Source organism: Aotus nancymaae, unplaced genomic scaffold (assembly GCF_030222135.1).
Source record: "Aotus nancymaae isolate 86718 unplaced genomic scaffold, 86718_ANA_hifiasm-v0.15.2.pri h1tg000012l, whole genome shotgun sequence".
Lineage (NCBI taxonomy): Eukaryota > Metazoa > Chordata > Mammalia > Primates > Aotidae > Aotus > Aotus nancymaae.
In genome coordinates this window covers 48,396,043-48,412,196 of record NW_026988423.1, presented here as the reverse complement: position 1 = coordinate 48,412,196, position 16,154 = coordinate 48,396,043, and the positions used below count along the sequence as shown (strand labels likewise).

General features: G+C 50.9%; 1 protein-coding gene across 5 annotated transcripts in view; it reads left to right on the top strand.

Annotated features, from left to right (window-relative positions):
• HIP1 (huntingtin interacting protein 1) overlaps nucleotides 1-16,154 on the top strand; it is a 200,863-nt gene that overhangs the window by 112,869 nt on the left and 71,840 nt on the right. Inside the window, exon 1 of one of the 5 annotated variants that reach the window (XM_012449030.3) lies at nucleotides 9,562-9,668. The exons of the other annotated variants lie outside the window; for them this stretch is intronic. Within the exon in view, the coding sequence (XP_012304453.2) occupies nucleotides 9,636-9,668 (33 nt within the window). The 5' untranslated portion in view covers nucleotides 9,562-9,635. Of the gene's footprint in view, nucleotides 1-9,561; nucleotides 9,669-16,154 lie in introns of those variants that run through there. 5 annotated transcript variants of the gene reach the window in all.

The window sequence follows — 16,154 nt, the reverse complement described above, 5'->3', positions numbered from 1 at the left end:
GTACAGTGGCACAATCTTGGCTCACTGCAACCCCTGCCTCCTGTGCTCAGATGATCCTCCCACCTCAGCCTCCCAAGTAGCTGGAACTATAGGCACACACCACCATGCCTGGATAATTTCTTGTATTTTTGTAGAGACAGGGTTTTGCCATGTTGCCCCGGCTGGTCTTGAACTCCTGGGCTCAAGCAATCCACCCACCTTGGCCTCCCAAAGTGCTGGGATTATAGGCATGAGCCACCACACCCTCACTGTATTTCCAGAGCAGTGCCAGGCGTATGATAGGCCTTCCAGAAATATATGCTGAATGAATGAGTGACTATGAAAATAATTCATAGCAGTTGTTCCCTGGGTTTAGGGAAGACCAGAAGAGATTGGGGTGGCCCCTGAGAATCTGTTACCCGTGATCACAGTGAAACAGAAATAGATGACACAGAGCAGGGTGGGTGTCTTTTAGAAGAAAATAGGTGACCATCTATATTGGGCCAGTTCTATACTTAGCAAGACGACATGGGAGGAGAGCTATTTTTCTGAGCTTTATGTAACAGATGTGATTTTGTATAAATCACACTTCTGTAAACTGAATCCTATCTTAAATGTACTAACGGCAATTGCTATTTAAAGGAATCAGATGCCAGTGTCTTCTGTGAAATGAATAATAATCTCCTAATTTGGCCTTAGTGTCAATTCACATTTTCCAGAAAAAAATTTACTTACATCAAGGTATGCTTGTCTGAGCTGAGAAACTGTCTTCATTCTCCCCATTTCCACCGTATTTATTGTTTCTTCTCTCTTTGCTCTCATTCCTCCTTTTCGTCACGATTTTTCTTTTTTTCTTTTTTTTGAGACAGAGTCTCTCTCTGTTGCCCAGGCTGGAGTGATCTTGGCCCATTGCAACCTCCACCCTCTGGGCTTAAGCGATCCTCCTGCCTCAGCCTCCCGAGTAGCTGGAATTACAGCATTCACACGCCACCACGCCTGGCTAGTTTTTGTATTTTTAGTAGAGATGGGGTTTCGCCAGGTTGTCCAGGCTGGTCTTGAACTCTTGACCTCAAGTGATCCACCCACTTGGGCCTCCCAAAATGCTGGGATTACAGGCGTGAGCCACCGTGCCTGGCCACTGTTTTTCTTTTAGCTGAATTTTTTTATTAGACTCTGACATAGAATGTTCTTCTGTAACATCACTAGAATTAACTACCATGGGCCCTTCCCGGGCCAAATGAGTCCAATTTGGGGGTAGAGCAAAGGCATCTGGGGGGTTGTACAAACTAGGGGTACAGGATTCTCAGATGATATCCCGGCCTAGCCAAGTCTGGGAACTACTGACCAAAGGCATTCTTTCTAGGCACAGTGATTCCTACAGAAATAGAATAAAAGGTAGGATATCAAAGATGTTGGGCGGGAGGCCGAGGTGGGAGGCTCACGTGAGCCCAGGAGGTTGAGACCAGCCTGGCCAACATGGTGAAACCCATCTCTACTAAAAATACAAAAGGTAGCCAGGCATGGTGGTGCATGCCTGTACTCCCAGCTACTTAGGAGGCTGAGGCACGAGAACTGCTTGAGCCTGCAAGGCGGAGGTTGCAGTGAGCTGAGATAGTGCCACTGCACTCCAGCCTGAGCAACCTAGTGAAACCCCATCTCTACAAAAAACTTGGGGAATAAAAAACAAGGATGTTCTCAAGGGAGAGGCATCAGGTTTTGTAGTTCTGAGATGCGGCTGGGGCTTCTTGACTCATTCACTTGACAGAAAGGTCCCTTTTAGAAATTGGGTTCTGCAGGAGACCCAGAGCTGGATAAGGGACTGTGCTGGGGGACCTCCTGTGAGTCAGGCGTCACCCCGCCTTGTGTCTTCAGATCATTGGAGAAAAGTTGCGGTATGTTAACAAAAGAGAAGAGACAAAAGTAACCTCACCGTTAGAGAGCTGGGGAAACGGCCGGCGCGGTGGCTCATGCCTGTAATCCCAGCACTTTGGGAGGCCGAGGTGGGTGAATTACAAGGTCAGGAGTTCAAGACCAGCCTGGCCAACATGGTGAAACCCCGTCTCTACTAAAAATACAAAAGTTAGCCTGGCGTGGTGGTGCACGCCTGTAATCCTAGCTATTCTGGAGGCTGAGGCAAGAGAATCGCTTGAACCCAGGAGGCAGAGGTTGCAGTAAGCCGAGATCGTGCCATTGCACTCTAGCGTGGGCAACAGAGTGAGACTCCATCTCAAAAAAAGGAGAAAAAATAGCTGGGGAAATGGCTGGGTGCAATGGCTCACACCTGTAATCCCGAAACTTTGGGAGACAGGTGGGAGGGTCCCCTGGGGTCAGGAGTTCAAGACCAGCCTGGCCAACATGGTGAAATCCCCATCTCTACTGAAAATACAAAAATTAGCCAGGTGCGGTGGCTCACACCTGTAATCCCAGCACTTTAGGAGGCTGAGGCAGGTGGAACATTTGAGGTCAGGGGTTGGTGACCAGCCTGGCCAACATGGTGAAAACTATTTCTACTAAAAATACAAAATTAGCCAGAGGTGGTGGTGCATGCCTTTAATTCTAGCTACTTGGGAGGCTAAGGTGGGAGAATCTCTTGAACCCAGGAGGTGGAGGTAGCAGTGAGCCGAGATAGCACCACTGCACTCCAGCCTGGGTGGCAGAGTAAAACTGTGTCTCAAGAAAAAAAAAAAAACCTGAGGAAACGAGAGGGTGTTAGAGGGCACGAAGAGAGGAAGTTGGGCAATGCTGTGGTTTGTAGGGAGGGCATAGCCCAGGGTTTCCCACTCTTGCTGACAAGCTGCCTATCCGGAAGGCTTCCCCCGGAAGCTCTGGCCAGGGCCATTACAAAAGGCCACTCCAATCTGGCTCCGTGAATAGTGAAGGATCAGGATATGTCTGGTGGATTTACCCAAGGCTGGGCTTTCTAGGCAGAGAGCCTTGCCCAACCAGTGACTATGATGAATGGGGAATGAACCCTCTGGGTGCAACACCTGTGAGCGTGACTTTGCAGTTTGGGGTGCTGTGGAAGCGGAACCAAGGCTTCCTCCATGACGAGAGATGCAGCCTCACAAGGGAGGAGCCCCTTTCGAAGCCACAGCACCCTGTGGTTGAGAGGAGGGAACATAAGGCAGCTTTTCCTTTTCCCCAAGACCTGGCGTCTGAGTCTCTTACCCTGTGCCCTACATCCCAGGCCACTCTGAAAGCCTGAGTGGGCACCCCGAGGGTCGTCACAGATATTCTGTTATGGAGGGAGACAGCTGGCATACGGGGAAAAGGAGACCAAGAAACCAAGACTCACACAGGGAACCAGGCTGAGGCTGGGCGCAGTGGGTCACGCCTGTGATCCCAGCGCTTTGGGAGACTGATGCAGGAGGATGGCTTGAGGTCAGGAGTTTAAGACCAGCCTGGACAACATAGGGAGATCCCCACCTCTACAAATAATAAAAATGAGTGGCCAGGAGCGGTGGCTCATGCCTGTAATCCTAGCATTTTGGAGGCCGAGGCATGTGATCACCTGAGGTCAGGAGTTCAAGACCAGCCTGGCTAACATGGTGAAACCTCGTCTCTACAAAAAAGATTAGCTGGGTATGTTGGCAGGTGCCTGAAATCCCAGCTACTTCGGAGGCTGAGAGGCAGGAGAATTGCTTGAACCCAGGAGTCTGAGGTTGCAGTGAGTCGAGATTGCGCCATTGCATTCCAGCCTGGGTGACAGAGCAAAACTCCGTCTCAAAAAAGAAAAAAATTAGCTGGGCGTGATGGCATACGCCTGTGCTCCTAACTACTTTGGGAGTCTGAGGAGGGAGGATCGCTTGAGCCCAGGAGGTCGAGGCTGCAATGAGCCGTGATTATACCACTGTACTCCAGCCTGGGCAACAGAGCAAGAATTTGTCTCAAAAAAAAAAGTCATCTAAATGCAGTTACTGTTGTTCCCAGCATCAGTCAGATCAGTCACTGTGCCTGACATGTACCTCCCGGGTAAACATGGGGAGGAAGACAGGCTCCACAGGCTCGGGGAGCCAGCATGCCTTACCCTAAAGTGATGGGGGCCAGTAATCAGCCTCTGTAAATGTGGACATCCACCTTTATAGGCTGCTTTATCTAGCCCAGGGGCCAGCAAACATGTTCTGCAAAGGTCCAGATGGTAAAACGTTTTTGGCTTTGTGGCCTCCTGCTGCTAGTTTCTCCCTCTTCCTCCTCCTCCTCCTCCTCCTCCTCCTCCTCCTCGTCCTCCTCCTCGTCCTCCTCCTCCTCCTCGTCCTCCTCCTCCTCCTCGTCCTCCTCCTCCTCCTCCTCCTCCTCCTCGTCCTCCTCCTCCTCGTCCTCCTCCTCCTCCTCGTCCTCCTCCTCCTCGTCCTCCTCCTCCTCGTCCTCCTCCTCCTCGTCCTCCTCCTCGTCCTCCTCCTCCTCCTCGTCCTCCTCCTCGTCCTCCTCCTCCTCCTCGTCCTCCTCCTCGTCCTCCTCCTCGTCCTCCTCCTCCTCCTCCTCGTCCTCCTCCTCCTCGTCCTCCTCCTCGTCCTCCTCCTCCTCCTCGTCCTCCTCCTCCTCCTCGTCCTCCTCCTCCTCCTCGTCCTCCTCCTCCTCGTCCTCCTCCTCCTCCTTCTCCTCCTCCTCGTCCTCCTCCTCCTCGTCCTCCTCCTCGTCCTCCTCCTCCTCCTTCTCCTCCTCCTCGTCCTCCTCCTCGTCATCCTCCTCCTCCTTCTCCTCCTCCTCGTCCTCCTCCTCCTTCTCCTCCTCCTCCTTCTCCTCTTTCTCCTCCTCTTCTTCCTTCCCACTGTTAAAAAATTGAAAACCTGGCTTGCGCCTGTAATCCCAGCACTTTGGGAGGCTAAGGCAGGAGGATCAGCTAGAAGCCAGGAGTTCAATATCAGCCTGGGCAACAAAGCGAGACCCCCATCTCTACAAAAAAATCTCTCAATTCCTTGTACTGTGTGTTGCCCACCCAAGCCAGAAGGCTTCAGCTCGCTTGGCACCCAGGGCAATCCTACCAGCATCGAACTCATCCTGGACTTGGGTTGTCTCTTTTGGAGCTTTTTCTGGCTTTTTCAGTTCAAAGATTGTTCCAGACAGAAAAGACAGAAGCAGAATTAGAGTTTCTGATCTCCCTGGGCTGAAAGCAGCGCACCATCCCTCCCTTGTTCCCTTCACTTCTCGTGTAATATGGTAGCCCTTGTGTGTATCCTACACCTGTTCTGGAAGCTTTGTATCATTGGGGGTTTAGTTTTCTGACACTTTCATTATTGTGTGTTACTCATAGATATAAGTAACTTGTACACCCATAACTGGTCTCTTTTCTTCATAAAGTACATTTTCTGTTTCTGTATTTGTTTTTTGTTTTGTTTTGTTTTTTTGAGGCAGTCTCATTCTGTCACCCAGTCTGGAGTGCAGTGGCGCGATCTCACCTCACTGCAACCTCCGCCCCCTGGGTTCAAGCGATTCTCCTGCCTCAGCCTCCCGAGTAGTTAGGACTACAGGCGCCCACCACCACACCCGGCTAATTTTTGTATTTTTAGTAGAGACAAGGTTTTACCGTATTGGCCAGGCTGGTCTCAAATTCCTGACCTCAGGTGATCCACCCGCCTCAGCCTCCCAAAGTGCTGGGATTACAGGTGTGAGGCACCACGCCCAGCTGGTTTTTTTCTTGTTGTTTTTGTTTTTCGTTTTGAGACAGAGTCTCGCTCGCTGTATCACTCAGGCTGGAGTGCAGTGGCACCATCTCGGCTCACTGCAACCTCCACCTCCTGGGCTCAAGCGATCCTCCACCTCGATCTCCTAAAATGCTGGGATTGCAGGCGTGAGTATAGTCAGAGAAGGAAGGAAAGGACAGAAAGACGAAGTACAGTCTTTGTCTTTTTGAGGACAAGATCCACTTTTTTGTTGCAAGACTAACATGACTGTTTAACTTCAGGGTCTCTATCTGTCATCCAGGATAGAGTTCCGTGGCGCAGTCATAGCTCACTGCAACCTCCAACTCCTGGGCTCCAGTGATCCTCCTGCCTCAGCCTCTCAAGTAGCCAGCACTACAGGTATACCACCATACCCCGCTAAACTTTTATTTTTATAGAGATGGGGTCTTACCGTGTTGCCCAGGCTGGTCTCGAACTCCTGGCCTCAAGTAAGCCTCCCGTCTCTACCTCCCAAAGTGCTGGGATTCCAGACATGAGCCGCCATACCTGGCCACAGGATCCACTTCCTATCATCTGTGTGCTCTCTTGCAGCCCCTGGTGTGGTGCCCTGCGTCCTGGCAGCTGTGTGCGGGTGCCTGGTTGTCCATTACTGTCTATGAAAGGCCCTCTTGTGGTTGTATGGCAAAGAGTCTTACCACCTGTATGGCAGCCCTGCCTTGCGTATAGTAGGTATTCAGTAAAACATTTTCTCAGGCTGGGCGCCGTGGCTCATGCCTGTAATCCCAGCACTTTGGGAGGCCAGAGCAGGCAGATCACTTGAGGTCAGGAGTTTGAGACCAGCCTGGCCAACATGGTGCAACCCCATCTCTACTAAAAATACAAAATTAGCTGGATGTGCTGGTGGACGCCTGTAATCCCAGCTATTCAGGAGGCTGAAGCAGGAGAATTGCTTGAACCCAGGAGGTGGAGGTTGCAAATAGCCAAGATTGCCCCACTGCACTCCAGCCTAGGCAACAGAGGGAGACTCCATCTCAAAAAAAAAAAAAATCATTTCTCAGTGTTTTTTATCTTTTCTTATTGTGACAAAATACACATTACGTGAAATTCACCATTGTAACCAATTACAGTGTATAAGTAGCATTCGGCACATTCGCTATGTCGCACAACTAACGTGACTATTTAATTTCAGAACATTATCATGACCCCAACAGGAAACCCACACCCGTGAAGGAATCACTTCCCAGTCCCTCTCCTACCAGACCCCAGTGGCCACCAGTCAGTTCTCTGTCTCCATGGATCTGCCCATTCTGAGCCTTTCATACAAATAGGATTGCACATTGTCTCACATTTCATGCCTGGCTTCTTTCATGTAGCATGTTTTTGAGGCTTATCTACCTTGTAATTCTTTGTGTGTGTGTGTGTGTGTGTGTGTGTGTGTGTGTGTGTGTGTGTGTGGTGGTAAAATATACAAACCATAAAATTTACCATTTTAGGGCCCAGTGCATGGCTCACGCCTGTAGTCCCAGAACTTTGGGAGGCTGGGATGGGCAAAGTGCTTGAACCCAGGAGTTTAAGACCAGCCCAAGCAACATAGTAAAATCCCATCTCTACAAAAATTAGCTGAGTGTGGTGGTGTGTGCTTATAATCCTGGCTACTCAGGAGGCAGAGGCAGGAGGATCACTTGAGGCCAGAAGTCTGAGACCTGCTTAGGCAACATAGCAAACCCCATCTCTACAAAAAATATTTTAAAATTAGCCAGGTGCGGTGGCATGCACCTGTCATCTCATCTACCTGGGAGGCTGAGATGGGAGGATTGCTTGAACCCAGGAGGTTGAGGCTGTAGTGAGCCATGTTTGCACCACTGTACTCCAGCCTGGGCAACAGAGTGAGACTCTGCCTCTTAAAAAACAAAAACAAGGCGGGCAGCTGTCATGGGTAAGAAGGTGAGGCAGACAGTAGCGGGGAGGCTGTTGGCTGGTGACAGGTTGTGTTGGATCCTGGGAGTTACAGAAGGGAGCACGCTGTGGGAGAGGCGGCGCACTCAGATGGACCTGGGTTTGAATTCTGGCTTCACTTCTTGTGGGCTGTGCTACTTGCAAGCAGCTTGTGGAAAATAGGGGCTCAGATTTCCCGCCCTCTAGGGCCCAAAGGAGGATGAGAAGCAAATTACCAGTGCAGTGCCTGGGAGGAGGAAGAGACCCAATGAGGGTCAGCGGCTGCTGCTGCTACCACTGATCCGGTGACAACGGCTCTATTATTATTATTTTTGATCAAGAGAATAATTAAAAAGACCCTGATAGGCCGGGCGCAATGGCTTACACCTATAATCCCAGCAATTTGGGAGGCTGAGGCGGCAGATCACGAGGTCAAGAGTTCCAGACCATCCTGGCCAACATGGTGAAGCCCCGTCTCTCCTAAATATACAGAATATTAGCCTGTAATCCCAGCTACTCTGGAGGCTGAGGCAGGAGGATCGCTTGAATCTGGGAGCTGGAGGTTGCAGTGAGCTGAGATTGTGCCTCTGCACTCCAGCCTGGGCAGCAGAGCAAGCCTCCGTCTCAAAAAAAAAAAAAGACCCTGATGTTGGACAGCAAATTCCAACTGTTGCAGCTGGGACCAGAGCAGTCTCCAGGAGCACTGAAGGCTCCCCAGGGGGGATGCTCTGTTGGCTTTCCGTGCCTCACCTGTCCCTCTGCTCTCCAGGCTCACCTGATCTCCATTTGCTTCTATATTCTCCCTGTCATCCTCGCTCACGCAGAAGGTCCCAGCTGTTAAGCTGAGCTGTTGCCACCTGGACTGCAACCTGCCATGGCTAGCCCCTTCCTTCCTTCCTTCCTTCCTTCCTTCCTTCCTTCCTTCCTTCCTTCCTTCCTTCCTCCCTCCCTCCCTCCCTCCCTCCCTTCCTTCCTTCCCTCCTTCCTTCTTTCCTTCCTTCCTTCTTTCATCACCCAGCAGGTTGGAGTGCAGTGATACAATCATAGCTCACTGCAACCTTAAACTTCTGGGCTCACGCCATCCTCCCACCTCGGTCCCCTCAGTAGCTGGGACTGCAGGTGTGTGCCACCTTACCCTGCTAATTTTTATATTTTTAGTGGAGATGGGGTTTCACCATATTGGCCAGGCTGGTCTTGAACTCTTGGCCTCAAGTGATTTGCCCACCTTGGCCCCTGAAAGTGCTGGGATTATAGCCTCTTTTTTTTAAAAAAAAATCTTATTATTATTATTTGAGGTGGAGTTTTGCTCTTGTTGCCCAGAATGGAGTACAATGGCATAATCTCAGCTCACTGAAAACTCCGCCCCCAGGTTCAAGCAACTCTCCTATCTCAGCCTCCCGAGTAGCTAGGATTACAGGCACACACCACCACGCCCGGCTAATTTTTGTATTTTTAGTAGAGACAGGGTTTCACCATGTTGGTCAGGCTGGTCTCGAGCTCCTGACTTCGGGTGATCTGCCCGCCTCGGCCTCCCATAGTGCTGAGATTACAGGCGGTGCCACCGCGCCGGCCTCCTCTGCACTTCTTTTGCCCTTCTCCTTTCCCATCTGGGCTGCCTGTTCTCAGGTTGTCCTTCCCTGGCCCCTTGCCTGGGGACCTGCCACCCCCACCTGGGGCACATCCCTGTGCCAGCTCCTGCCATGGGACCTTTTCGAGCCAGGCTGGCCTTGGCAGCCCGCGGGTTGGACTCCTGCCAAGAGCTGTGTGTTGTGACCGGACAGTGCCCAGCCGGCCCCACAGGCCAGGCCCGGCCCCACTCCCCACACAAGCAAGGCCAGAGGGTTTCCAATTGGCCACCGCCTGGCTGGGCTGTCCTAGGCCAGCGGAGGACGGGGAGTGCTGGGGAGGGAGGAAGAGAGGCTGGGAGAAAGGCGCCCTTCCTGCGGTGCCTGCTGGTAATTGGCTCTCCGGAACCAGCCTGGGACACGAGGCCCTGCTGGGTCAGGAAGCGGTGGACAATGCCGCCCTTTCAGGGGAGACACGGCTTGGTCTTAGGTCCTGTGTGACTCCAGGGAAGTCCGGAGAACAGCCTGTTCTCAGATGATGTTCCCTAACCCAGAGCCCCCTCCAGAGGTGAGATGCTGAGCCCCACACTGCCCACCCTCGGGAGTGGGAGGGGCCGCTGGGCATTGGCCTGTGGAGGGGCCGGGGACAGTACAGAACCAAACGATGTCCTTTCTGAGAGTCTGGGGCGGGGAGGAGAAGGGAGTAGATTTTCTCAAGAGACTGTGAATCACACACTTGGGACTTTTTTTGCAACGGAGTCTCACTCTGTCACCCAAGCTGGAGTGCAGTAGTGCAATCTCAGCTCACTGCAGCCTTCGCCTCCCTGGTTCAAGTGATTTTCCTGCCTCAGTCTACCAGGTAGCTGGGATTACAGGCACACGCCACCATGTGTGGCCACTTTTTGTATTTTTGGTAGAGATGGTGGGGTTTCGCCATGTTGGTCAGGCTGGTCTTGAACTCCAGACCTCAAGTAATCCACCCACCTCCGCCTCCCAAACTGCCAGGATTACAGACCTGAGCCACTGTGACTGGCCTACCTGGGACTCTTTCTAAAAAAATTTTTATTGGCCAGGTGCCGTGGCTCATGCCTGTAATCCCAGCACTTTGGGAAGTTGAGGCAGGTGGATCACTTGAGGCCAGGAGTTCAAGACCAGCCTGGCCAACATGGTAAAACCCTGTCTCTACTAAAAAGAAATATAAAAATTAGCTGGACGTGGTGGCATGCATCTGTAATCCCAGCTACTTGGGAGGCTAAAGTAGGAGAATCATTTGAACCTGGGAGACAGAGGTTTCAGTGAGCCGATCTCACACCACTGCACTCCAGCCTGGGTGACAGAGTGAGACTCCATCTCAAAAAAAATAAATAAATTCTTTTGTAGTGATGGGATCTTACCGTATTACCGTATGATCTTACCATAGTCTCCCTATGCTGCCCAGGCTGGTCTCGAACTCCTGGGCTCAAGAGATCGTCCTGCCTTGGCCCCTCGAAGTGCTGGCACAGGTATGAGCCACCACGCTTGGCCTCTACCTGGTGCGCTTTAGATGGGGGAGTGCTAGGAAGCAGCCAGTCCTGATGATTTATGGACTTAGGACCTGCCTTCAAAACTGTGGGCCTATGGGGAAGGAGAAGGCAGGGTCCCTGCCCTTGGGATTCTAGTCTGGGTAGAGAGGGAAGGTAATACTCAGTGTCAAACATATTGAGAGAAATAGGAATTCAAAAAAGAAAAGAAAGGCCAGGTGCAGTGGCTCACAACTGTTATCTCAGAGCTTCGGGAGGCTGTGGGGGAAGGGTCACTTGAGCCTAGGAGTTCAAGACCAGCCTGGGCAGCATAGGGAGACTCCATCTCTACAGAATATACAAAAAATTAGCTGGGTGTGGTGGCACGTGCCTGTAAGTCCCAGCTACTCAGGAGACTGAGGCTGGAGGATCACTTGAGCCCAGGAGTTCAAGGCTGGAGTAAGCTATGATCACATCACTGCACTCCAGCCTGGGTGACAGAACAGGACCCTGTCTCTTAAAAAAAAAAAAAAAGGCTGGGCACGATGGCTCACTCCTGTAATCCCAGCACTTAGGGAGACCAAGGCAGGTGGATTACCTGAGGTCAGGAGTTCAAGACCAGCCTGGCCAACAGGGTGAAACCTTGTCTCTGCTAAGAATACAAAAATTAGCCGGGCGTGGTGGTATGGGCCTGTAATTCCAGCTACTCCAGAGAATCGCTTGAATCCAGGAGGCATAGGTTGCAATGAAATGAGATCGCACCACTGCACTCCAGCCTGGGCAACAGAGTGAGACTCTGTCTCAAAAAAAAAAAAAAAGGGAAGACGGAAGGAAGGAAGGAAGGAGGGAGGGAGGGAGGGAGAGAAGGAAGGAAGGAAGGAAGGAAGGAGGGAGGGAGGGAGGGAGGGAGGGAGGGAGAGAAGGAAGGGAGGGAGGAAGGAAGGAAGGAAGAAAAGGAAGGAAGGAAGAAGAGAGAAAAATACATTGTTGGTCTGAGTAGCTTGGTAAGTCTTTAAAAAAGATGCCATTGAGTGTGAGCTTGAAGGAGGTCAGGGTTTGGAAAGTAGAAAGAAGAGGGGGTGTGTACAATGGGGGGGTGGGATGGAGAGGTGGTACACAGTGTTGGTAAGCCACGGGAAACTGTTCCTAGCAGGGAACCTCCGCCCTGGAAACCTTTCAGTATCTGACATTCCCCGGCCCCCTGGAGGACCCACAGTTAGCCTTAGAACCCAGAATGAGCCCCAGGAAGCCTTGCCACAGGCTAGGCAATGGGCCCCAAAGCATGGGGTGGACTCTGCCTCATGGGTACAGCTACTAGGATGAAGTGTTGCCCAGGGAACCTGGGCGCGATGATGACAGTGCCCGAGAGCTCTTGTGAGCCCCCTAGAGCTGCAGGAGAAGGGTCTGGGACAGTCCTGGCAAGCTCAGGCAGTGCTTACAGACGCCATGTAGCTGCTGGTTTGGGAAGAAACTTTTTACCACGGCCAGTGCTAGACCAGGCTCTTGTCAGTTGCACTGGAGTTACACTGGGAGGCAGTGGCTCCCAGGGTGTTCTCCACTTTCCTTAGTGCACTGGAGAAGTAACTCATTCAGGAGGATGAAGAGGGACATTTGTATCAGGTTTCTCCCCTGCTCAAGAGCCTTCTGTGGATCCCCAGTACCCATCAGATCACAGTTCCTCGGCCTGATATCCAGAGCGTTTCGTCATCCCATAGGCCTTTTCAGAGTCTAAAAATGGGAAGAGACCCAGAAGTCACCTAATGTAATCTGAGCCTGTCCATCTCTTCCACAATAACCCAGGGTAAAAATTGCCTCTTCTCTGCATGTGTGTTTCTAATAATGAGGAATCCTCTTTCATGAGACAGCTTTAATTAAGTTCATCCAGAAACTGCCTCTCTGGACTTCTACCCACTGGCCTAGGTTCAAGCCTCTGGAGTTTTTCCTGCTTCCAGATGATCATGCTTCAGAATATTGATATTTCTCTAAATTTTCTTCAGATCTTAAGTCCATTTCAGTCCAGGTCACTCTCTTTTGGAAATGGTCCAGCTTCTTAGTTTCCTTCATAATGTAGAAAACCTGAAACTGAATATGTTTCACGCATGGCCTGATATATGTAGAGAACTGGAACCATACCCTCCCTCATTCTGAACACTATACTCCTTTTAATGCATCCAGAGAGATCAGACTTGCATGTTCATCAACCATATCAAAATATTGCTAATATTAAGTTAGCAGCCAAATGAAACACCTTAATTCTTTTCACAAGCACTGCTGTGCCTGTGAGTTTAGGCCTAAGTATGGAAAATTTCCTTTATACCTACTGGATTTCATCTTGTGACGTTTAACCCATTTTTCCAGTCTGTGGATTCTGATTGTGTCTCTGTGGTGTAGACGGCCTTGTCTAGTGCTGAGGTTGTGATCCTGAGCCTGAGCGGCATGGTCACTGCCAAGTCTGAAACCCCACCTTATACCTGCTGATGGAGCGGGCCTGGATAGTTTACTTAGCAGTTCTTTTTTTTTATTTGTATTCATTTATTTTAGAGACATGGTCTCACTCTGGCTGCCAGGCTGGAGTGCAGTGGCGTGATCATGGCTCACTGCAGCCTCAAACTTCTGGGCTCAAGTGATCCTCTTGCCTCAGCCTCCCAAGTAGCTGGGACTACAGGCATGAGCCACTGCACTTGGCTAATTTTTTTTTTTTTTTTTAAAGGCTGGGCACGGCGGCTCATGTCCATAATCCCAGCACTTTTGGAGGCCAAAGTGGGTGGATCGTTTGAGGTCAGGAGTTTGAGACCAGCCTGGCCAACATCGTGAAACCTCATCTCTACTAAAAATACAAAAATTAGCCGGGTGTGGTAGCATGCACCTGTACTCCCAGCTATTCGGGAGGCTGAGGCAGGAGAATCACTTGAACCCAGGAGGTGGAGGTTGCAGTGAGCTGAGATCACGCCATTGCACTCCAGCCTGTGCGACAGAGTGAGACTCCCCCGAATTATCACCTCCAAGCTCCATCCAGTTCCACTCCAGCTTCTGCTGCCGCTGGCCCATTCTCCTCCACCTGCTGTCATCCCTTCTTGCCACTCAGAAGCCCACTGGCCTCCATTCGCAGCCTCGCCTGCTTTCTGGCTTCTCCCCTATCCCCTGCCCGCCCCTCAGGTCGCTCCATGCCTGTTCACTTTGGTGCCTTTACTTGTGGCACTTCCTCTACCTGGAAGCCCTGTCATCCAGAACCCCGGCCCCAGTCCCCTGCAAGCCTGAGCCCCTTCACGGTACATAGCAGGTGGTGGTTCATAGGTACCTGAGCCCCTTCACGGTACATAGCAGGGCTTGGAACCAAAGAGTATGACCTTGGGCAAGTTTCTCCGCCTTTCTGAACAACAGTCCCAAGCACCCCCAGCGTTTCTATGAGACATACATGAGAGAAGTGGGTAAATGGCAGGGGATAGCACCTGAACAGAGTCAGCCCTCCCTTCCCTTTAAGAAGTTGTTGGAAACAGATGCTCGGTGCCACAAAGAAAAATTAGCACTGAGACAAAGGGTCTCTCGGCAAGCAATTTTTACTTTTTTACTTTCTGCACTGCAGGAAGGGTACCCTCACCAGCCATCTTGCCATGAGAGTACAATGATCAAAGGAAAACAGACATTTTATCCCTTATGCATTTGGGGTCATCCTTACTGCTGTGTCTGATCTCTGTTGGCTGGAGCCGGACCTCACAATCTAAACTAAAACCCAATTGGCTAATAACTTAAAACTTTTCTAAACAGATAAAAGCAGTGGAGAGCTAGGACATGCCTGTGAGCACGTCCAGCACAGGTATCTTTGTTAAAGTACAAGGACGTAGAATGTACTACGTGCCTGTAAGCATGGCATGTCTCACAGCTACATAGGATAGGGCTTAACAAAGAGTTATTAGCACGCATATGATTTATTCTTTAACAAGAAGGAAATTTCGAAGAGGAACTGTTTTACTTCCCACAGAAGTCTTCCTCGAGCAGAGTCTCAGTTTAAAAGGTTTCTCTCTCTTTTCAACACTTACAGCACAGGACTTTCCTGATTTCTGCTATACACACACACTCAGAGAATCAGTAGTTACAAATGCACGGTGTATTATTTTACGTGGCTTAACGGAATTTTAAGGATTTTTAAAATTTGTTACTTTAAGGTTTTTTTGTGAGCAAGGTTCGTAATGACCACAAGCTTGAGCAATTGGTCAGGCACTGGGAACAGGTATTTTTAGGGTAAATCTAAGTCTCACCCATCATGGGTCCTCTCTGGAGGCCCTGAAGCAGTTTCTAGCATTTTCCTTTCCTTCCCTTCCTTCCTTCTTTCCTTTGTTTCTTCCTTCCTTCTTCCCTCCCTCCCTCCCTTCCTCCCCTCCTCTCCCTTCCCTCTCCTCCCCTCCACGCTTCCTTCCTTTCTTCCCTCCTTCCTTCCTCCCTCCCTCTCTCCCTTCCTGCCTTCCTCCCTCCCTCCCTTCCTTTCTTCCTTCCTTCATTCCTTCCTTCCTCCTCCCTTCCTTCTTTCCTTCTTTTCTAAGACAAGGTCTTGCTCTACCGCTCAAACTGGAGTATAGTGGTACAATCTCAGCTTACTGCAGCCTCCAACTCCTGGATCACTCAAGCGATCCTCCCACCTCAGTCTCCAGAGTAGCTGGAAATACAGGTGTATGCCACCACATCCAGCTAATTTTTTTGTAGAGATGAGGTCTCACTATGTTGCCCAGGCTGGTCTTGAACTCCTGGCCTCAAGTGATCTTTCCGCCTGAGCCTCCTAAGGTGCTGGGATTACAGGTGTGAGCCACTGCATCCCGCCCCACTTCCAGCACTTCCAACTAACTGGTTTGCTCCTCCTCCTCATGGCCCATATTCCTTACAGGCCCTCCCAAACTTCCTGGAAATTGACCACATCCAGGTCATTATCTTACAGACTTGGGTTTCTTGTCCTCCTGCGTTTTCACGTGCCTCGTCAGTCCTTTCTGACTGCAGACAACCTTTATGGGCTCCGGAAGTATGGAGACTTTGCCCAGGGGTCTGTGCAGCCAGAATTTTGCCATTGTCATGGTGCCAGGGGAAGAACTGGTTGAAGCGGCTGTAACGCACTGGAGGAAGTGTGCAGAGAAGAGAGTGCTTGGGTCAGTGCTGTTAGCAGAAGCTGAGGACCACGGCCCAGGGAAGGACGTGTTAAGAAGCTGTAAGCACTGTGTCTCCATAGGAGAGCAGCGCTGCTTCGTGGAGAGGTTTGCAGAATGAACCCTTCACTTCTTCCTTGCATCTTTTTTTGTTTTCTTGGAGACAGGGTTTTGCTCTGTCCCCCAGGCTGGAGTGCAGTGGTGCCATCACTGCAACCTCTGCCCGCTGGGCTCAAGTGATCCTCCCACCTCAACCTCCCTGGTAGCTGGGACTACAGGCGTGTGCCATCACACCTGGCTAATTTTTGTATTTTTTAGTAGAAACAGGGTTTAGCTGTCTTGGCCACGCTGATCTCAAACCCCTGGCCTCAAGTGACCCGTCCGTCTCTGCCTCTCAAAGTGCTGCGATTACAGGCATGAGCCACT